Raw genomic sequence first — 21,999 nt, forward strand, 5'->3', positions numbered from 1 at the left:
CCCAGGGGCCCTTGCAGGGGCCAGGCAACAACAGGGACCCTTCCAAAGGTGGCAGCGCCCAAGGGCCCTCCTGGGGCAGCGCCTGGCTCCTTCCAGGGTGGCGGAGCCTCCAGGAGCCCCACAGGGGTTGGCAACTACCCCAGGTTCCCTTTCAGGGTCTTTCAGGGGCCCTGGCGCCCAGGGGCCCTCCCAGGTGTGCGGAGCCGTCAGGGTCCCTTCCAGGGGCGTGGTAATCCAGGGGCCCTCCCAGTAGTGACGGGGGCCTTCCAAGAGCAGCAGCGACTCCAAGGGTCCTCCTTGGGCGACAGCGACCAGCGTCTGGGGGGGTGTTTGGGGCCCCAAACGTCCTCCTAGGGGTGGTACCTCTCCCAGGGGCCCTCTAAAAGGTGTCATACATAGTGCATAAGTCCAGTAATCACTTACTTAACTGTGATTGGTGGATAAACAACCAAATAACAGCCAATAGGGGAACAGAGTGTTCATTCAGCACAACACCCCATCTTATGTTTTCCTGTTGGATATTTATTCTCCTTTACATGTTTCGTGATGTGATGATACTGGAAATGTGATGGGCAGTGTATTTTTTTAACGTCATATCTCCCAGTGATCTAAATAGTGAGAAAACAAGTACCCCCTATGGCCCTAAAAAGACAGTGCCCCCTGGGGCCCTCCCATTTGCTGTACCAGTTGCAGCTCCCCTATGGGTCCCCTGAGGGGTATCGGTGTACACAGGGTCCCTCCCATTGGCGCCCGAGGGGACTTTTCAGAGCCGGTGGCGGTCCCAGTGTACCTTCCATGTGTGGCAGCATCCCCAGGGGCCCTTACAGGGACGGGGGCAACAACAGGGACCCTTCCAAAGGTGGCAGCGCCCCAAGGGGCCCTCCTAGGGGAGACGGCGCCCGCAGGGGCCCTTCCAGGGGTGGCGGAGCCTCCAGGAGCCCCACAGGGTTGGCAACGACCCCAGGTTCCCTTTCACGGTCTTTTCCTGGGGCCCTGGCGCACACAAGGGCCCTCCCAGGGGTGGCAGAGCCGTCAGGGTCCCTCCCAGGGGCGTCATAATCCACAAGGGCCCTCCCAGGAGTGACGGGGGCTCTCCAAGAGGCGGCAACGACCCCAAGGGTCCTCCCTTGGGCGACAGCGCCCCGAAGCGTCATCCCAGGGCCGGTGCCGCCCCCAGGGACCCGCCCAGGGCCGGTTGAGCCGCCAGGGGTTTTCCCAGAAGCGCCGGAGCCCCTAAAGGCCCTCCCAGGGGTGGCATTTCCCCCAGGGGCCCTCTGACAGGTGTCATACATAGTGGATAAGTCCAGTAATCACTTACCTAACTGCGATTGGTGGATAAAGCAACCAAATAACAGCCAATAGGGGAACAGAGTGTTCAGTCAGCACAACACCCCAACTTATGTTTTCCTGTTGGATATTTATTCTCCTTTACATTTTTCATGATGCGATGGTACTGGATAGGTTATGGGCAGCCTATTTATTTATCACCATATCTCCCAGTGATCTAAATAGTGGGAAAACAAGTACCCCCTAGGGCCCTAAAGAGACAGTGCCCCCTGGGGCCCTCCCATTTGCCATATCAGTTGCAGCGCCCCTAGGGGCCCCCCGAGGGGTATTGGTGTACACACGGTCCCTCCCATTGGCGCCCGAGGGGACGTTTCAGAGCCGGTGGCGGTCCCAGTGTACCTCCCATGTGTGGCAGCATCCCAGGCACGGGGTAGGGAAAGCCCCAGGGGCCCGCCCAGGGCCGGTTGAGCCGCCAGGGGTTTTCCCAGAACAGCCGGCGCCCCTAGGGGCCCTCCCAGGGGTGGCACCTCCCCCAGGGGCCCTCTAAAAGGTATCATACATAGTGCATAAGTCCAGTAATCACTTACCTAACTGTGATTGGTGGATAAAGCAACCAAATAACAGCCAATAGGGGAACAGAGTGTTCAGTCAGCACAACACCCCAACTTATGTTTTCCTGTTGGATATTTATTCTCCTTTACATTTTTCATGATGCGATGGTACTGGAAATGTGATGGGCAGTGTATTTATTTATCACCATATCTCCCAGTGATCTAAATAGTAGGAAAACAAGTTCCCCCTAGGGCCCTCCCATCTGCCATATCAGTTGCAGCGCCCCTAGGGGCCCCTCGAGGGGTATTGGTGTACACACGGTCCCTCCCATTGGCGCCCCAGGGGACGTTTCAGAGCCGGTGGCGGTCCCAGTGTACCTCCCATGTTTGGCAGCATCCCCAGGGGCCCTAGCAGGGACGGGGGCAACAACAGGGACCCTTCCAAAGGTGGCAGTGCCCCAAGGGGCCCTCCTAGGGGAGGCGGTGCCAGCAGGGGCCCTTTCAGGGGTGGCGGGGCCTCCAGGAGCTCCACATTGACGGCAATGACCCCAGGCTTCCCCTTCTGGGGCTTTTCCAGGTGCCGCTGCGCCCACAAGGGCCCTCCCAGGGGTGGCGGAGCCGTTAGGGTCCCTTCCAGGGGGGTGGTAATCCACAGGGGCCCCCCCAGTAGTGACGGGGGCCCTCCAAGAGGCGGTAACGACTCCAAATGCCCTCCCTTGGGCGACAGCGCCCCCAAGCGTTCTCCAACGGGAGGTGGCGCTCCCAGGGGCCCGCCCAGGGCCGGTTGAGCCGTCAGGGGTTTTCCCAGAACAGCCGGCGCCCCTAGGGGCCCTCCCAGGGGTGGCACCTCCCCCATGGGCCCTCTAAAAGGTATCATACATAGTGCATAAGTCCAGTAATCACTTACCTAACTGTGATTGGTGGATAAAGCAACCAAATAACAGCCAATAGGGGAACAGAGTGTTCAGTCAGCACAACACCCCAACTTATGTTTTCCTGTTGGATATTTATTCTCCTTTACATTTTTCATGATGCGATGGTACTGGATAGGTTATGGGCAGCCTATTTATTTATCACCATATCTCCCAGTGATCTAAATAGTGGGAAAACAAGTACCCCCTAGGGCCCTAAAGAGACAGTGCCCCCTGGGGCCCTCCCATTTGCCATATCAGTTGCAGCGCCCCTAGGGGCCCCCCGAGGGGTATTGGTGTACACACGGTCCCTCCCATTGGCGCCCGAGGGGACGTTTCAGAGCCGGTGGCGGTCCCAGTGTACCTCCCATGTGTGGCAGCATCCCCAGGGGCCCTTGCAGGGACGGGGGCAACAATATGGACCCTTCCAAAGGTGGCAGTGCCCCAAGGGGCCCTCCTAGGGGAGGCGGCACCAGCAGAGGCCGTTTCAGGGGTGGCGGGGTCTCCAGGAGCTCCACAGGGACGGCAATGACCCCAGGCTTCCCCTTCTGGGGCTTTTCCAGGAGCCCCTGCGCCCACAAGGGCCCTCCCAGGGGTGGCGGAGCCGTTAGGGTCTCTTCCAGGGGCGTGGTAATCCACAGGGGCCCTCCCAGTAGTGACGGGGGCCCTCCAAGAGGCGGTAACGACCCCAAGGGCCCTCCCCTGGGCGACAGCGCCCATAAGCGGCGTCCCAGGCACGGTGGTGCCCCCAGGTGCCCACCCAGGGTCGGTTGCGCCGCCAGGGGTTTTCCCAGAAGCGCCAGCGCCCCTAAGGGCCCTCCCAGGGGTGGCACCTCCCCCAGGGGCCCTCCAAATTGTGTCATACATAGTGCATAAGTCCAGTAATCACTTACCTAACTGTGATTGGTGGATAAAGCAACCAAATAACAGCCAATAGGGGAACAGAGTGTTCAGTCAGCACAACACCCCAACTTATGTTTTCCTGTTGGATATTTATTCTCCTTTACATTTTTCATGATGCGATGGTACTGGAAATGTGATGGGCAGTGTATTTATTTATCACCATATCTCCCAGTGATCTAAATAGTAGGAAAACAAGTACCCCCTAGGGCCCTCCCATCTGCCATATCAGTTGCAGCGCCCCTAGGGGCCCCTCGAGGGGTATTGGTGTACACACGGTCCCTCCCATTGGCGCCCCAGGGGACGTTTCAGAGCTGGTGGCGGTCCCAGTGTACCTCCCATGTTTGGCAGCATCCCTAGGGCCCCTTGCAGGGACGGGGGCAACAACAGGGACCCTTCCAAAGGTGGCAGTGCCCCAAGGGGCCCTCCTAGGGGAGGCGGTGCCAGCAGGGGCCCTTTCAGGGGTGGCGGGGCCTCCAGGAGCTCCACAGGGACGGCAATGACTCCAGGCTTCCCCTTCTGGGGTTTTCCAGGTGCCGCTGCGCCCATAAGGGCCCTCCCAGGGGTGGCGGAGCCGTTAGGGTCCCTCCCAGGGGGGTGGTAATCCACAGGGGCCCTCCCAGTAGTGACGGGGGCCCTCCAAGATGCGGTAACGACTCCAAATGCCCTCCCTTGGGCGACAGCGCCCCCAAGCGTCCTCCCAGGGGAGGTGGCGCTCCCAGGGGCCCGCCCAGGGCCGGTTGAGCCGCCAGGGGTTTTCCCAGAACAGCCGGCGCCCCTAGGGACCCTCCCAGGGGTGGCACCTCCCCTAGGGGCTCTCTAAAAGGTATCATACATAGTGCATAAGTCCAGTAATCACTTACCTAACTGTGATTGGTGGATAAAGCAACCAAATAACAGCCAATAGGGGAACAGAGTGTTCAGTCAGCACAACACCCCAACTTATGATTTCCTGTTGGATATTTATTCTCCTTTACATGTTTCGTGATGCGATGATCCTGGATATGTGATGGGCAGTGTATTTATTTAACGTCATATCTCCCAGTGATCTAAATAGTGGGAAAACAAGTACCCCCTAGTGCCCTAAAAGGACAGTGCTAGCTGGGGCCCTCCCATTTGCCATATCAGTTGCAGCGCCGCTAGGGGCCCCCCGAGGGGTATTGATGTACACAGGGTCCCTCCCATTGGCGCCCAGGGGAATTTTCAGAGCTGGTGGCGGTCCCAGTGTACCTCCCATGTGTGGCAGCATCCCCAGGGGCCCTTGCAGGGACGGGGGCAACAACAGGGACCCTTCCAAAGGTGGCAGCGCCCCAAGGGGCCCTCCTAGGGGAGGCGGTGCACGCAGGGGCCCTTCCAGGGGTGGCGGGGGCCTCCAGGAGCTCCACAGCGTTGGCCACTACCCCAGGCTTCCCCTTCAGGGGCTTTTCCAGGGGCCCCGGCGCCCACAAGGGCCCTCCCAGGGGTGGCGGAGCCGTTAGGGTCCCTTCCAGGGGCGTGGTAATCCACAGGGGCCCTCCTAGTAGTGACGGGGGCCTTCCAAGAGGCGGTAACGACTCCAAGAGCCCTCCCTTGGGCGACAGCGACCCCAAACGTCCTCCTAGGGGTGGTACCTCTCCTAGGGGCCCTCTAAAAGGTGTCATACATAGTGCATAAGTCCAGTAATCACTTACTTAACTGTGATTGGCGGATAAACAACCAAATAACAGCCAATAGGGGAACAGAGTGTTCATTCAGCACAACACCCCATCTTATGTTTTCCTGTTGGATATTTATTCTCCTTTACATGTTTCGTGATGTGATGATACTGGAAATGTGATGGGCAGTGTATTTATTTAACGTCATATCTCCCAGTGATCTAAATAGTGGGAAAACAAGTACCCCCTATGGCCCTAAAAAGACAGTGCCCCCTGGGGCCCTCCCATTTGCCATATTAGTTGCAGCGCCCCTAGGGGCCCCCCGAGGGGTATTGGTGTACACACGGTCCCTCCCATTGGCGCCCGAGGGGACGTTTCAGAGCCGGTGGCGGTCCCAGTGTACCTCCCATGTGTGGCAGCATCCCCAGGGGCCCTTGCAGGGACGGGGGCAACAATATGGACCCTTCCAAAGGTGGCAGTGCCCCAAGGGGCCCTCCTAGGGGAGTCGGCGCCAGCAGAGGCCGTTTCAGGGGTGGCGGGGTCTCCAGGAGCTCCACAGGGACGGCAATGACCCCAGGCTTCCCCTTCTGGGGCTTTTCCAGGAGCCCCTGCGCCCACAAGGGCCCTCCCAGGGGTGGCGGAGCCGTTAGGGTCCCTTCCAGGGGCGTGGTAATCCACAGGGGCCCTCCCAGTAGTGACGGGGGCCCTCCAAGAGGCAGTAACGACCCCAAGGGCCCTCCCCTGGGCGACAGCGCCCATAAGCGGCGTCCCAGGCACGGTGGTGCCCCCAGGTGCCCACCCAGGGTCGGTTGCGCCGCCAGGGGTTTTCCCAGAAGCGCCAACGCCCCTAAGGGCCCTCCCAGATGTGGCACCTCTCCCAGGGGCCCTCCAAATTGTGTCATACATAGTGCATAAGTCCAGTAATCACTTACCTAACTGTGATTGGTGGATAAAGCAACCAAATAACAGCCAATAGGGGAAGAGAGTGTTCAGTCAGCACAACACCCCAACTTATGTTTTCCTGTTGGATATTTATTCTCCTTTACATTTTTCATGATGCGATGGTACTGGAAATGTGATGGGCAGTGTATTTATTTATCACCATATCTCCCAGTGATCTAAATAGTAGGAAAACAAGTTCCCCCTAGGGCCCTCCCATCTGCCATATCAGTTGCAGCGCCCCTAGGGGCCCCTCGAGGGGTATTGGTGTACACACGGTCCCTCCCATTGGCGCCCCAGGGGACGTTTCAGAGCCGGTGGCGGTCCCAGTGTACCTCCCATGTTTGGCAGCATCCCCAGGGGCCCTAGCAGGGACGGGGGCAACAACAGGGACCCTTCCAAAGGTGGCAGTGCCCCAAGGGGCCCTCCTAGGGGAGGCGGTGCCAGCAGGGGCCCTTTCAGGGGTGGCGGGGCCTCCAGGAGCTCCACATTGACGGCAATGACCCCAGGCTTCCCCTTCTGGGGCTTTTCCAGGTGCCGCTGCGCCCACAAGGGCCCTCCCAGGGGTGGCGGAGCCGTTAGGGTCCCTTCCAGGGGGGTGGTAATCCACAGGGGCCCCCCCAGTAGTGACGGGGGCCCTCCAAGAGGCGGTAACGACTCCAAATGCCCTCCCTTGGGCGACAGCGCCCCCAAGCGTTCTCCAACGGGAGGTGGCGCTCCCAGGGGCCCGCCCAGGGCCGGTTGAGCCGTCAGGGGTTTTCCCAGAACAGCCGGCGCCCCTAGGGGCCCTCCCAGGGGTGGCACCTCCCCCATGGGCCCTCTAAAAGGTATCATACATAGTGCATAAGTCCAGTAATCACTTACCTAACTGTGATTGGTGGATAAAGCAACCAAATAACAGCCAATAGGGGAACAGAGTGTTCAGTCAGCACAACACCCCAACTTATGATTTCCTGTTGGATATTTATTCTCCTTTACATGTTTCGTGATGCGATGATCCTGGATATGTGATGGGCAGTGTATTTATTTAACGTCATATCTCCCAGTGATCTAAATAGTGGGAAAACAAGTACCCCCTAGTGCCCTAAAAGGACAGTGCTAGCTGGGGCCCTCCCATTTGCCATATCAGTTGCAGCGCCGCTAGGGGCCCCCGAGGGGTATTGATGTACACAGGGTCCCTCCCATTGGCGCCCAGGGGACTTTTCAGAGCTGGTGGCGGTCCCAGTGTACCTCCCATGTGTGGCAGCATCCCCAGGGGCCCTTGCAGGGACGGGGGCAACAACAGGGACCCTTCCAAAGGTGGCAGCGCCCCAAGGGGCCCTCCTAGGGGAGGCGGCGCACGCAGGGGCCCTTCCAGGGGTGGCGGGGCCTCCAGGAGCTCCACAGGGTTGGCCACTACCCCAGGCTTCCCCTTCAGGGGCTTTTCCAGGGGCCCCGGCGCCCACAAGGGCCCTCCCAGGGGTGGCGGAGCCGTTAGGGTCCCTTCCAGGGGCGTGGTAATCCACAGGGGCCCTCCTAGTAGTGACGGGGGCCTTCCAAGAGGCGGTAACGACTCCAAGGGCCCTCCCTTGGGCGACAGCGACCCCAAACGTCCTCCTAGGGGTGGTACCTCTCCCAGGGGCCCTCTAAAAGGTGTCATACATAGTGCATAAGTCCAGTAATCACTTACTTAACTGTGATTGGTGGATAAACAACCAAATAACAGCCAATAGGGGAACAGAGTGTTCATTCAGCACAACACCCCATCTTATGTTTTCCTGTTGGATATTTATTCTCCTTTACATGTTTCGTGATGTGATGATACTGGAAATGTGATGGGCAGTGTATTTATTTAACGTCATATCTCCCAGTGATCTAAATAGTGGGAAAACAAGTACCCCCTATGGCCCTAAAAAGACAGTGCCCCCTGGGGCCCTCCCATTTGCTGTACCAGTTGCAGCTCCCCTATGGGCCCCCTGAGGGGTATCGGTGTACACAGGGTCCCTCCCATTGGCGCCCAGGGGACTTTTCAGAGCCGGTGGCGGTCCCAGTGTACCTTCCATGTGTGGCAGCATCCCCAGGGGCCCTTACAGGGACGGGGGCAACAACAGGGACCCTTCCAAAGGTGGCAGCGCCCCAAGGGGCCCTCCTAGGGGAGACGGCGCCCGCAGGGGCCCTTCCAGGGGTGGCGGAGCCTCCAGGAGCCCCACAGGGTTGGCAACGACCCCAGGTTCCCTTTCACGGTCTTTTCCAGGGGCCCTGGCGCCCACAAGGGCCCTCCCAGGGGTGGCAGAGCCGTCAGGGTCCCTCCCAGGGGCGTCATAATCCACAAGGGCCCTCCCAGGAGTGACGGGGGCCCTCCAAGAGGCGGCAACGACCCCAAGGGTCCTCCCTTGGGCGACAGCGCCCCGAAGCGTCATCCCAGGGCCGGTGCCGCCCCCAGGGACCCGCCCAGGGCCGGTTGAGCCGCCAGGGGTTTTCCCAGAAGCGCCGGAGCCCCTAAAGGCCCTCCCAGGGGTGGCATTTCCCCCAGGGGCCCTCTGACAGGTGTCATACATAGTGGATAAGTCCAGTAATCACTTACCTAACTGCGATTGGTGGATAAAGCAACCAAATAACAGCCAATAGGGGAACAGAGTGTTCAGTCAGCACAACACCCCAACTTATGTTTTCCTGTTGGATATTTATTCTCCTTTACATTTTTCATGATGCGATGGTACTGGAAAGGTTATGGGCAGCCTATTTATTTATCACCATATCTCCCAGTGATCTAAATAGTGGGAAAACAAGTACCCCCTAGGGCCCTAAAGGGACAGTGCCCCCTGGGGCCCTCCCATTTGCCATATCAGTTGCAGCGCCCCTAGGGGCCCCCCGAGGGGTATTGGTGTACACACGGTCCCTCCATTGGCGCCCGAGGGGACGTTTCAGAGCCGGTGGCGGTCCCAGTGTACCTCCCATGTGTGGCAGCATCCCCAGGGGCCCTTGCAGGGACGGGGGCAACAATATGGACCCTTCCAAAGGTGGCAGTGCCCCAAGGGGCCCTCCTAGGGGAGGCGGCGCCAGCAGAGGCCGTTTCAGGGGTGGCGGGGTCTCCAGGAGCTCCACAGGGACGGCAATGACCCCAGGCTTCCCCTTCTGGGGCTTTTCCAGGAGCCCCTGCGCCCACAAGGGCCCTCCCAGGGGTGGCGGAGCCGTTAGGGTCCCTTCCAGGGGCGTGGTAATCCACAGGGGCCCTCCCAGTAGTGACGGGGGCCCTCCAAGAGGCGGTAACGACCCCAAGGGCCCTCCCCTGGGCGACAGCGCCCATAAGCGGCGTCCCAGGCACGGTGGTGCCCCCAGGTGCCCACCCAGGGTCGGTTGCGCCGCCAGGGGTTTTCCCAGAAGCGCCAGCGCCCCTAAGGGCCCTCCCAGGGGTGGCACCTCCCCCAGGGGCCCTCCAAATTGTGTCATACATAGTGCATAAGTCCAGTAATCACTTACCTAACTGTGATTGGTGGATAAAGCAACCAAATAACAGCCAATAGGGGAACAGAGTGTTCAGTCAGCACAACACCCCAACTTATGTTTTCCTGTTGGATATTTATTCTCCTTTACATTTTTCATGATGCGATGGTACTGGAAATGTGATGGGCAGTGTATTTATTTATCACCATATCTCCCAGTGATCTAAATAGTAGGAAAACAAGTACCCCCTAGGGCCCTCCCATCTGCCATATCAGTTGCAGCGCCCCTAGGGGCCCCTCGAGGGGTATTGGTGTACACACGGTCCCTCCCATTGGCGCCCCAGGGGACGTTTCAGAGCTGGTGGCGGTCCCAGTGTACCTCCCATGTTTGGCAGCATCCCTAGGGGCCCTTGCAGGGACGGGGGCAACAACAGGGACCCTTCCAAAGGTGGCAGTGCCCCAAGGGGCCCTCCTAGGGGAGGCGGTGCCAGCAGGGGCCCTTTCAGGGGTGGCGGGGCCTCCAGGAGCTCCACAGGGACGGCAATGACCCCAGGCTTCCCCTTCTGGGGCTTTTCCAGGTGCCGCTGCGCCCACAAGGGCCCTCCCAGGGGTGGCGGAGCCGTTAGGGTCCCTTCCAGGGGGGTGGTAATCCACAGGGGCCCTCCCAGTAGTGACGGGGGCCCTCCAAGAGGCGGTAACGACTCCAAATGCCCTCCCTTGGGCGACAGCGCCACCAAGCGTCCTCCCAGGGGAGGTGGCGCTCCCAGGGGCCCGCCCAGGGCCGGTTGAGCCGCCAGGGGTTTTCCCAGAACAGCCGGCGCACCTAGGGGCCCTCCCAGGGGTGGCACCTCCCCCAGGGGCCCTCTAAAAGGTATCATACATAGTGCATAAGTCCAGTAATCACTTACCTAACTGTGATTGGTGGATAAAGCAACCAAATGACAGCCAATAGGGGAACAGAGTGTTCAGTCAGCACAACACCCCAACTTATGATTTCCTGTTGGATATTTATTCTCCTTTACATGTTTCGTGATGCGATGATCCTGGATATGTGATGGGCAGTGTATTTATTTAACGTCATATCTCCCAGTGATCTAAATAGTGGGAAAACAAGTACCCCTTAGTGCCCTAAAAGGTCAGTGCTAGCTGGGGCCCTCCCATTTGCCATATCAGTTGCAGCGCCGCTAGGGGCCCTCCGAGGGGTATTGATGTACACAGGGTCCCTCCCATTGGCGCCCAGGGGACTTTTCAGAGCTGGTGGCGGTCCCAGTGTACCTCCCATGTGTGGCAGCATCCCCAGGGGCCCTTGCAGGGACGGGGGCAACAACAGGGACCCTTCCAAAGGTGGCAGCGCCCCAAGGGGCCCTCCTAGGGGAGGCGGCGCACGCAGGGGCCCTTTCAGGGGTGGCGGGGCCTCCAGGAGCTCCACAGGGTTGGCAATGACCCCAGGCTTCCCCTTCTGGGGCTTTTCCAGGTGCCGCTGCGCCCACAAGGGCCCTCCCAGGGGTGGCGGAGCCGTTAGGGTCCCTTCCAGGGGGGTGGTAATCCACAGGGGCCCTCCCAGTAGTGACGGGGGCCCTCCAAGAGGCGGTAACGACTCCAAATGCCCTCCCTTGGGCGACAGCCCCCCCAAGCGTCCTCCCAGGGGAGGTGGCGCTCCCAGGGGCCCGCCCAGGGCCGGTTGAGCCGCCAGGGGTTTTCCCAGAACAGCCGGCGCCCTTAGGGGCCCTCCCAGGGTGGCACCTCCCCCAGGGGCCCTCTAAAAGGTATCATACATAGTGCATAAGTCCAGTAATCCCTTACTAACTTTCATTGGTGGATAAAACAACCAAATAATAGCCAATAGGGGAACAGAGTGTTCAGTAAATGGTTGGATTTTTCATGATGCGAACATGGGCAGCCTATTTATTTATATATCTCCCAGTGATCTAAATAGTGGGAAAACAAGTACCCCCTAGGGCCCTAGCCCTCCCATTTGCCATATCAGTTGCAAACACACACCAGGGGTTCAGAGTCCCAGTGCATGTGTGGCAGCATGCCCGGGGGCCAGGGACCCTTTATTTCTCCTTTACATCATTTTTCGTGATGCGATGATCCTGGATATGTGATGGGCAGTGTATTTATTTAACGTCATATCTCCCAGTGATCTAAATAGTGGGAAAACAAGTACCCCCTAGTGCCCTAAAAGGACAGTGCTAGCTGGGGCCCTCCCATTTGCCATATGAGTTGCAGCGCCGCTAGGGGCCCCCGAGGGGTATTGATGTACACAGGGTCCCTCCCATTGGCGCCCAGGGGACTTTTCAGAGCTGGTGGCGGTCCCAGTGTACCTCCCATGTGTGGCAGCATCCCCAGGGGCCCTTGCAGGGACGGGGGCAACAACAGGGACCCTTCCAAAGGTGGCAGCGCCCCAAGGGGCCCTCCTAGGGGAGGCGGCGCACGCAGGGGCCCTTCCAGGGGTGGCGGGGCCTCCAGGAGCTCCACAGGGTTGGCCACTACCCCAGGCTTCCCCTTCAGGGGCTTTTCCAGGGGCCCCGGCGCCCACAAGGGCCCTCCCAGGGGTGGCGGAGCCGTTAGGGTCCCTTCCAGGGGCGTGGTAATCCACAGGGGCCCTCCTAGTAGTGACGGGGGCCTTCCAAGAGGCGGTAACGACTCCAAGGGCCCTCCCTTGGGCGACAGCGACCCCAAACGTCCTCCTAGGGGTGGTACCTCTCCCAGGGGCCCTCTAAAAGGTGTCATACATAGTGCATAAGTCCAGTAATCACTTACTTAACTGTGATTGGTGGATAAACAACCAAATAACAGCCAATAGGGGAACAGAGTGTTCATTCAGCACAACACCCCATCTTATGTTTTCCTGTTGGATATTTATTCTCCTTTACATGTTTCGTGATGTGATGATACTGGAAATGTGATGGGCAGTGTATTTATTTAACGTCATATCTCCCAGTGATCTAAATAGTGGGAAACCAAGTACCCCCTATGGCCCTAAAAAGACAGTGCCCCCTGGGGCCCTCCCATTTGCTGTACCAGTTGCAGCTCCCCTATGGGCCCCCTGAGGGGTATCGGTGTACACAGGGTCCCTCCCATTGGCGCCCAGGGGACTTTTCAGAGCCGGTGGCGGTCCCAGTATACCTCCCATGTGTGGCAGCATCCCCAGGGGCCCTTACAGGGACGGGGGCAACAACAGGGACCCTTCCAAAGGTGGCAGCGCCCCAAGGGGCCCCCCTAGGGGAGACGGCGCCCGCAGGGGCCCTTCCAGGGGTGGCGGAGCCTCCAGGAGCCCCACAGGGTTGGCAACGACCCCAGGTTCCCTTTCACGGTCTTTTCCAGGGGCCCTGGCGCCCACAAGGGCCCTCCCATGGGTGGCAGAGCCGTCAGGGTCCCTTCCAGGGGCGTCATATCCAACAAGGGCCCTCCCAGGAGTGACGGGGGCCCTCCAAGAGGCGGCAACGACCCCAAGGGTCCTCCCTTGGGCGACAGCGCCCCGAAGCGTCATCCCAGGGCCGGTGCCGCCCCCAGGGACCCGCCCAGGGTCGGTTGAGCCGCGAGGGGTTTTCCCAGAAGCGCTGGAGCCCCTAAAGGCCCTCCCAGGGGTGGCATTTCCCCCAGGGGCCCTCTGACAGGTGTCATACATAGTGGATAAGTCCAGTAATCACTTACCTAACTTCGATTGGTGGATAAAGCAACCAAATAACAGCCAATAGGGGAACAGAGTGTTCAGTCAGCACCTCCACCCCAACTTATGTTTTCCTGTTGGATATTTATTCTCCTTTACATTTTTCATGATGCGATGGTACTGGAAATGTGATGGGCAGTGTATTTATTTATCACCATATCTCCCAGTGATCTAAATAGTAGGAAAACAAGTACCCCCTAGGGCCCTCCCATCTGCCATATCAGTTGCAGCGCCCCTAGGGGCCCCTCGAGGGGTATTGGTGTACACACGGTCCCTCCCATTGGCGCCCCAGGGGACGTTTCAGAGCTGGTGGCGGTCCCAGTGTACCTCCCATGTTTGGCAGCATCCCTAGGGGCCCTTGCAGGGACGGGGGCAACAACAGGGACCCTTCCAAAGGTGGCAGTGCCCCAAGGGGCCCTCCTAGGGGAGGCGGTGCCAGCAGGGGCCCTTTCAGGGGTGGCGGGGCCTCCAGGAGCTCCACAGGGACGGCAATGACCCCAGGCTTCCCCTTCTGGGGCTTTTCCAGGTGCCGCTGCGCCCACAAGGGCCCTCCCAGGGGTGGCGGAGCCGTTAGGGTCCCTTCCAGGGGGGTGGTAATCCACAGGGGCCCTCCCAGTAGTGACGGGGGCCCTCCAAGAGGCGGTAACGACTCCAAATGCCCTCCCTTGGGCGACAGCGCCCCCAAGCGTCCTCCCAGGCAGGTGGCGCCCCCAGGGGCCCGCCCAGGGCCGGTTGAGCCGCCAGGGGTTTTCCCAGAAGCGCCGGCGCCCCTAAGAGGCCCTCCCAGGGGTGGCACCTCCCCCAGGGGCCCTCTAAAAGGTGTCATACATAGTGCATAAGTCCAGTAATCACTTACCTAACTGTGATTGGTGGATAAAGCAACCAAATAACAGCCAATAGGGGAACAGAGTGTTCAGTCAGCACAACACCCCAACTTATGTTTTCCTGTTGGATATTTATTCTCCTTTACATTTTCATGATGCGATGGTACTGGAAAGGTTATGGGCAGCCTATTTATTATCACCATATCTCCCAGTGATCTAAATAGTGGGTAAACAAGTACCCCCTAGGGCCCTAAAGGGACAGTGCCCCCTGGGGCCCTCCCATTTGCATCAATTGCAGCGCCCCTAGGGGCCCCCCGAGGGGTATTGGTGTACACACGGTCCCTCCCATTGGCGCCCCAGGGGACGTTTCAGAGCCGGTGGCGGTCCCAGTGTACCTCCCATGTGTGGCAGCATCCCCAGGGGCCCTTGCAGGGACGGGGGCAACAATATGGACCCTTCCAAAGGTGGCAGTGCCCCAAGGGGCCCTCCTAGGGGAGGCGGCACCAGCAGAGGCCGTTTCAGGGGTGGCGGGGTCTCCAGGAGCTCCACAGGGACGGCAATGACCCCAGGCTTCCCCTTCTGGGGCTTTTCCAGGAGCCCCTGCGCCCACAAGGGCCCTCCCAGGGGTGGCGGAGCCGTTAGGGTCTCTTCCAGGGGCGTGGTAATCCACAGGGGCCCTCCCAGTAGTGACGGGGGCCCTCCAAGAGGCGGTAACGACCCCAAGGGCCCTCCCCTGGGCGACAGCGCCCATAAGCGGCGTCCCAGGCACGGTGGTGCCCCCAGGTGCCCACCCAGGGTCGGTTGCGCCGCCAGGGGTTTTCCCAGAAGCGCCAGCGCCCCTAAGGGCCCTCCCAGGGGTGGCACCTCCCCAAGGGGCCCTCCAAATTGTGTCAGACATAGTGCATAAGTCCAGTAATCACTTACCTAACTGTGATTGGTGGATAAAGCAACCAAATAACAGCCAATAGGGGAACAGAGTGTTCAGTCAGCACAACACCCCAACTTATGTTTTCCTGTTGGATCCCCTGGCCAGGTCAGGGGCTTTTCCAGGCCCCGGTGCCACTGGGCCTCCCAGGGGTGGCGGAGGGTCCTTCCAGGGGCGTGTGGTAATCCACAGGGCCCCTAGTAGTGACAGGCCAAGAGGCGGTAACGACTCCAAGGGCCCTCCCTTGACAGCGACCCCAAACGTCCTCCTAGGGGTGGTACCTCTCCCAGGGGCCCTCTAAAAGGTGTCATACATAGTGCATAAGTCCAGTAATCACTTACTTAACTGTGATTGGGGATAAACAACCAAATAACAGCCAATAGGGGAACAGAGTGTTCATTCAGCACAACACCCCATCTTATGTTTTCCTGTTGGATATTTATTCTCCTTTACATGTTTCGTGATGTGATGATACTGGAAATGTGATGGGCAGTGTATTTTTTAACGTCATATTCAGTGATCTAAATAGGGCTAAAGACGGCCTGGGGCCCCCCGGTTGTACCAGTTGGCCCCTATGGGCCCTGAGGGGTATCGGCACACAGGTCCCTCCCATTGGCGCCCAGGGACTTTTCAGAGCCGTGGCGTCCCAGTACCTTCCAAGCATCCCAGGGCCCTTACAGGGACAGGGGGCAACAACAGGGACCCTTCACTTAGCTCCCCTAACTGTGAGCTTGGTGGATCCCAGGCAGAGCCGTCCCTCCCAGGGGCGTCATAATCCACAAGGGCCTCCCAGGAGTGACGGGGGCCCTCCAAGAGGCGGCAACGACCCCAAGGGTCCTCCCTTGGGCGACAGCGCCCCGAAGCGTCATCCCAGGGCCGGTGCCGCCCCCAGGGACCCGCCCAGGGCCGGTTGAGCCGCCAGGGGTTTTCCCAGAAGCGCCGGAGCCCCTAAAGGCCCTCCCAGGGGTGGCATTTCCCCCAGGGGCCCTCTGACAGGTGTCATACATAGTGGATAAGTCCAGTAATCACTTACCTAACTGCGATTGGTGGATAAAGCAACCAAATAACAGCCAATAGGGGAACAGAGTGTTCAGTCAGCACAACACCCCAACTTATGTTTTCCTGTTGGATATTTATTCTCCTTTACATTTTCATGATGCGATGGTACTGGAAAGGTTATGGGCAGCCTATTTATTATCACCATATCTCCCAGTGATCTAAATAGTGGGAAAACAAGTACCCCCTAGGGCCCTAAAGGGACAGTGCCCCCTGGGGCCCTCCCATTTGCCATATCAGTTGCAGCGCCCCTAGGGGCCCCCCGAGGGGTATTGGTGTACACACGGTCCCTCCCATTGGCGCCCGAGGGGACGTTTCAGAGCCGGTGGCGGTCCCAGTGTACCTCCCATGTGTGGCAGCATCCCCAGGGGCCCTTGCAGGGACGGGGGCAACAATATGGACCCTTCCAAAGGTGGCAGTGCCCCAAGGGGCCCTCCTAGGGGAGGCGGCGCCAGCAGGAGGCCGTTTCAGGGGTGGCGGGGTCTCCAGGAGCTCCACAGGGACGGCAATGACCCCAGGCTTCCCCTTCTGGGGCTTTTCCAGGAGCCCCTGCGCCCACAAGGGCCCTCCCAGGGGTGGCGGAGCCGTTAGGGTCCCTTCCAGGGGCGTGGTAATCCACAGGGGCCCTCCCAGTAGTGACGGGGGCCCTCCAAGAGGCGGTAACGACCCCAAGGGCCCTCCCCTGGGCGACAGCGCCCATAAGCGGCGTCCCAGGTACGGTGGTGCCCCCAGGTGCCCACCCAGGGTCGGTTGCGCCGCCAGGGGTTTTCCCAGAAGCGCCAGCGCCCCTAAGGGCCCTCCCAGGGGTGGCACCTCCCCCAGGGGCCCTCCAAATTGTGTCATACATAGTGCATAAGTCCAGTAATCACTTACCTAACTGTGATTGGTGGATAAAGCAACCAAATAACAGCCAATAGGGGAACAGAGTGTTCAGTCAGCACAACACCCCAACTTATGTTTTCCTGTTGGATATTTATTCTCCTTTACATTTTTCATGATGCGATGGTACTGGAAATGTGATGGGCAGTGTATTTATTTATCACCATATCTCCCAGTGATCTAAATAGTAGGAAAACAAGTACCCCCTAGGGCCCTCCCATCTGCCATATCAGTTGCAGCGCCCCTAAGGGCCCCTCGAGGGGTATTGGTGTACACACGGTCCCTCCCATTGGCCCCCAGGGGACGTTTCAGAGCGGTGGCGGTCCCAGTGTACCTCCCATGTTTGGCAGCATCCCCAGGGGCCCTTGCAGGGACGGGGGCAACAACAGGGACCCTTCCAAAGGTGGCAGTGCCCCAAGGGGCCCTCCTAGGGGAGGCGGTGCCAGCAGGGGCCCTTTCAGGGGTGGCGGGGCCTCCAGGAGCTCCACAGGGACGGCAATGACCCCAGGCGCTTTTCCCCCTAGGGCCCTCCCAGCAGAGCCAGGGTCCCTTCCAGGGGGGGTAGTTCCCCCAGGACGGTCCCTCCCATTCCCAGGGGAGTTTCAGAGCTGGTGGCGGTCCCAGTGGTTTGGCAGCCTAGGGCCCCAGGAACAGGGGAGGCGGCAACGAGGCCCCAAGGGCCTCCTCCCAACTTGGGCTGGGGCCAGCGCCTCCAGGGTGAACCGTTAAGGTCCCTTCCGGTTTATGATCCTGGGGGCCTCCCAGTGGTGACGAGGAGCCTCCGGGAGGCAGTAACGACTCAAATGCCTCCAGCCAAACAGCCTGACGTCCTCCCAGGAGGTGGCGCTCCCAGAGCCCACCAGGGCCGGATTGAGTCCACTCAGGGTTTTCCCAGAACAGCCGGCGCCCCTAGGGGCCCTCCCAGGGGTGGCACCTCCCCCAGGGGCCCTCTAAAAGGTATCATACATAGTGCATAAGTCCAGTAATCACTTACCTAACTGTGATTGGTGGATAAAGCAACCAATAACAGCCAATAGGGGAACAGAGTGTTCAGTCAGCACAACACCCCAACTTATGATTTCCTGTTGGATATTTATTCTCCTTTACATGTTTCGTGATGCGATGATCCTGGATATGTGATGGGCAGTGTATATATTTAAGGTCATATCTCCCAGTGATCTAAATAGTGGGAAAACAAGTACCCCCTAGTGCCCTAAAAGGACAGTGCTAGCTGGGGCCCTCCCATTTGCCATATCAGTTGCAGCGCCGCTAGGGGCCCCCCGAGGGGTATTGATGTACACAGGGTCCCTCCCATTGGCGCCCAGGGGACTTTTCAGAGCTGGTGGCGGTCCCAGTGTACCTCCCATGTGTGGCAGCATCCCCAGGGGCCCTTGCACCTGCCATGTGTGAAAATCCCAGCTGCAGTGGTGCCCCAGGTGCCACCAGGGTCAGTTGCGCCAGGGGGTTTTGCCAGAAGCGCCAGCGCCCCTGAGACCCCCTCCCAGGGTAGCCTCCCCAGGAGCCCTCAAATTATGTCATACATGGTGCATAAGTCCAGTAATCCTTACCTAACTTTGTGATTGGTGGATAAAAGCAACAAATAACAGTCAATAGGGGAACAGAGTGTTCCAGTCAACACAACACCCAACATGTTTTCCTGTTGGATATTTATTCTGCTTACATTTTTCATGATGCGATGGTACTGGAAATGTGATGGGCAGTGTATTTATTTATCACCATATCTCCCAGTGATCTAAATAGTAGGAAAACAAGTACCCCCTAGGGCCCTCCCATCTGCCATATCAGTTGCAGCGCCCCTTGGGGCCCCTCGAGGGGTATTGGTGTACACACGGTCCCTCCCATTGGCGCCCCAGGGGACGTTTCAGAGCTGGTGGCGGTCCCAGTGTACCTCCCATGTTTGGCAGCATCCCTAGGGCCCCTTGCAGGGACGGGGGCAACAACAGGGACCCTTCCAAAGGTGGCAGTGCCCCAAGGGGCCCTCCTAGGGGAGGCGGTGCCAGCAGGGGCCCTTTCAGGGGTGGCGGGGCCTCCAGGAGCTCCACAGGGACGGCAATGACTCCAGGCTTCCCCTTCTGGGGTTTTCCAGGTGCCGCTGCGCCCATAAGGGCCCTCCCAGGGGTGGCGGAGCCGTTAGGGTCCCTCCCAGGGGGGTGGTAATCCACAGGGGCCCTCCCAGTAGTGACGGGGGCCCTCCAAGAGGCGGTAACGACTCCAAATGCCCTCCCTTGGGCGACAGCGCCCCCAAGCGTCCTCCCAGGGGAGGTGGCGCTCCCAGGGGCCCGCCCAGGGCCGGTTGAGCCGCCAGGGGTTTTCCCAGAACAGCCGGCGCCCCTAGGGGCCCTCCCAGGGGTGGCACCTCCCCCAGGGGCCCTCCAAATTGTGTCATACATAGTGCATAAGTCCAGTAATCACTTACCTAACTGTGATTGGTGGATAAAGCAACCAAATAACAGCCAATAGGGGAACAGAGTGTTCAGTCAGCACAACACCCCAACTTATGATTTCCTGTTGGATATTTATTCTCCTTTACATGTTTCGTGATGCGATGATCCTGGATATGTGATGGGCAGTGTATTTATTTAACGTCATATCTCCCAGTGATCTAAATAGTGGGAAAACAAGTACCCCTTAGTGCCCTAAAAGGTCAGTGCTAGCTGGGGCCCTCCCATTTGCCATATCAGTTGCAGCGCCGCTAGGGGCCTCCGAGGGGTATTGATGTACACAGGGTCCCTCCCATTGGCGCCCAGGGGACTTTTCAGAGCTGGTGGCGGTCCCAGTGTACCTCCCATGTGTGGCAGCATTCCCAGGGGCCCTTGCAGGGACGGGGGCAACAACAGGGACCCTTCCAAAGGTGGCAGCGCCCCAAGGGGCCCTCCTAGGGGAGGCGGCGCACGCAGGGGCCCTTCCAGGGGTGGCGGGGCCTCCAGGAGCTCCACAGGGACGGCAATGACCTCAGGCTTCCCCTTCTGGGGCTTTTCCAGGAGCCCCTGCGCCCACAAGGGCCCTCCCAGGGGTGGCGGAGCCGTTAGGGTCCCTTCCAGGGGCGTGGTAATCCACAGGGGCCCTCCCAGTAGTGACGGGGGCCCTCCAAGAGGCAGTAACGACCCCAAGGGCCCTCCCCTGGGCGACAGCGCCCATAAGCGGCGTCCCAGGCACGGTGGTGCCCCCAGGTGCCCACCCAGGGTCGGTTGCGCCGCCAGGGGTTTTCCCAGAAGCGCCAGCGCCCCTAAGGGCCCTCTGAGGGGTGGCACCTCCCCCAGGGGCCCTCCAAATTGTGTCATACATAGTGCATAAGTCCAGTAATCCCTTACTTAACTTTCATTGGTGGATAAAACAACCAAATAATAGCCAATAGGGGAACAGAGTGTTCAGTCAGCACAACACCCCAACTTATGTTTTCCTGTTGGATATTTATTCTCCTTTACATTTTTCATGATGCGATGGTACTGGAAAGGTTATGGGCAGCCTATTTATTTATCACCATATCTCCCAGTGATCTAAATAGTGGGAAAACAAGTACCCCCTAGGGCCCTAAAGGGACAGTGCCCCCTGGGGCCCTCCCATTTGCCATATCAGTTGCAACGCCCCTAGGGGCCCCCAGAGGGGTATTGGTGTACACGGGGTCCCTCCCATTGGCGCCCCAGGGGACATTTCAGAGCCGGTGGCGGTCCCAGTGTACCTCCCATGTGTGGCAGCATCCCCAGGAGCCTTTGTAAGGACGGGGGCAATAACAGGGACCCTCCCTAAGGTGGCAGCGCCCCAAGGGACCCTCTTAGGAGAGGCGGCTCCCGCACGAGCCCTTCCAGGGGTGGCGGGGAATCCAGGAGCCCCCACAGGGTCGGTACGACTCCAGGTTCCCTTTCAGGGGCTTTTCCAGGGGCCCCGGCGGCAACAAGGGCCCTCCCAGGGGTGGCGGGGGCCATCCCAGAGGCGGTAACGGCTCCAAGGGCCCTCCCTTGGGCGACAGCAACCTCAAAGTGTAGTCCCTGGGGCCCGCCCAGGGCCGGTTGCGCCGCCAGGGTTTTTTCCAGAAGCGCAGGCGCCCCTAGGGGCCCTCCCAGGGATGGCACCTCCCCCAGGGTCCCTCTGAAAGGTGTCATAAATAGTGCATAAGTCCAGTAATCCCTTACTTAACTGTGATTGGTGGATAAAACATCCAAATAATAGCCAATAGGGGAACAGAGTGTTCAGTCAGCACAACACCCCATCTTATGTTTTCCTGTTGGATATTTATTCTCCTTTACATTTTTCATGATGCGATGATACTGGAAATGTGATGGGCAGTGTATTTATTTAACGCTATATCTCCCAGTGATCTAAATAGTGGGAAAACAAGTACCCCCTAGGGCCCTAAAGAGACAGTGCCCCCTGAGGCCCTCCCATTTGCCCTACCAGTTCAGTTGCAGCGCCCTTAGGGGCACCCCGAGGGGTATCGGTGTACACAGGGTCCCTCCCAGTGGCGCCCCAGGAGACTTTTCAGAGCCTGTGGCGGTCCCAGTGTACCTCCCATGTGTGGCAGTATCCCCAGGGGCCCTTGCAGGGACGGGGGCAACAACAAGGACCCTTCCAAAGGTGGGAGCTCCCCAAGGGGCCCTCCTAGGGGAGGCGGCGCCCGCAGGAGCCCTTCCAGGGGTAGCGGGGCCTCCAGGAGCCCCACAGGGTCGGCAACGACCCCAGGTTCTTTTTAGGGTCTTTTGCAGGGGCCCCAGTGCTTACAAAGACCCTCCCAGGGGTAGCGGAGCCGTCAGGGTCACTCCCAGTGGCGTCGTAATCCACAGCGGCCCTCCCAGGAGTGGCGGGGCCCTCCAAGAGGAGGCAATGTCCCCAAGGGCCCTCCCTTGGGCGATAGCGCCCCCAACCGTCGTCCCAGGGGCGGTGGCGCTCCCAGGGGTCCGCCCAGGGCCGGTTGCGCCGCCAGGGGTTTTCACAGAAGCGCTGGCGCCCCTATGGGCCCTATTAGGTGAGGCGGCGTCC

At 59.4% G+C, this 21,999-nt stretch overlaps 6 protein-coding genes across 6 annotated transcripts; all 6 read right to left on the minus strand.

Annotated features, from left to right (window-relative positions):
- Nucleotides 1-1,538: 1,538 nt before the first annotated feature.
- Nucleotides 1,539-4,198, minus strand: LOC121854426 (MAGE-like protein 2). Its single transcript, XM_042349097.1, has 4 exons — nt 3,985-4,198; nt 3,056-3,596; nt 2,159-2,701; nt 1,539-1,830 (listed from the first exon to the last, which is right to left on the minus strand). The coding sequence occupies exons 1-4, from the start codon at nt 4,196-4,198 to the stop codon at nt 1,539-1,541; spliced, it is 1,590 nt and encodes a 529-aa protein (XP_042205031.1).
- Nucleotides 4,199-4,788: 590 nt separating this feature from the next.
- LOC121854427 (nascent polypeptide-associated complex subunit alpha, muscle-specific form-like) lies at nt 4,789-6,185 on the minus strand. The gene is made up of 2 exons (XM_042349098.1): nt 5,629-6,185; nt 4,789-5,275 (listed from the first exon to the last, which is right to left on the minus strand). Exons 1-2 carry the CDS (start codon nt 6,183-6,185, stop codon nt 4,789-4,791), a joined length of 1,044 nt encoding a protein of 347 aa, XP_042205032.1.
- A 1,121-nt stretch (nt 6,186-7,306) lies between these two features.
- Nucleotides 7,307-8,759, minus strand: LOC121854428 (MAGE-like protein 2). Its single transcript, XM_042349100.1, has 2 exons — nt 8,293-8,759; nt 7,307-7,847 (listed from the first exon to the last, which is right to left on the minus strand). Exons 1-2 carry the CDS (start codon nt 8,757-8,759, stop codon nt 7,307-7,309), a joined length of 1,008 nt encoding a protein of 335 aa, XP_042205034.1.
- A 1,172-nt stretch (nt 8,760-9,931) lies between these two features.
- Nucleotides 9,932-11,681, minus strand: LOC121854429 (basic salivary proline-rich protein 3-like). Its single transcript, XM_042349101.1, has 3 exons — nt 11,646-11,681; nt 10,859-11,403; nt 9,932-10,508 (listed from the first exon to the last, which is right to left on the minus strand). The coding sequence occupies exons 1-3, from the start codon at nt 11,679-11,681 to the stop codon at nt 9,932-9,934; spliced, it is 1,158 nt and encodes a 385-aa protein (XP_042205035.1).
- A 144-nt stretch (nt 11,682-11,825) lies between these two features.
- Nucleotides 11,826-13,278, minus strand: LOC121854430 (MAGE-like protein 2). Its single transcript, XM_042349102.1, has 2 exons — nt 12,812-13,278; nt 11,826-12,366 (listed from the first exon to the last, which is right to left on the minus strand). The coding sequence occupies exons 1-2, from the start codon at nt 13,276-13,278 to the stop codon at nt 11,826-11,828; spliced, it is 1,008 nt and encodes a 335-aa protein (XP_042205036.1).
- A 277-nt stretch (nt 13,279-13,555) lies between these two features.
- Nucleotides 13,556-16,076, minus strand: LOC121854431 (basic salivary proline-rich protein 2-like). Its single transcript, XM_042349103.1, has 3 exons — nt 15,794-16,076; nt 14,482-15,022; nt 13,556-14,132 (listed from the first exon to the last, which is right to left on the minus strand). The coding sequence occupies exons 1-3, from the start codon at nt 16,074-16,076 to the stop codon at nt 13,556-13,558; spliced, it is 1,401 nt and encodes a 466-aa protein (XP_042205037.1).
- Between the last annotated feature and the right edge of the window lie 5,923 nt (nt 16,077-21,999).

This window comes from Homarus americanus, unplaced genomic scaffold (genome assembly GCF_018991925.1).
Source record: "Homarus americanus isolate GMGI-L3 unplaced genomic scaffold, GMGI_Hamer_2.0 scaffold54443, whole genome shotgun sequence".
NCBI lineage: Eukaryota > Metazoa > Arthropoda > Malacostraca > Decapoda > Nephropidae > Homarus > Homarus americanus.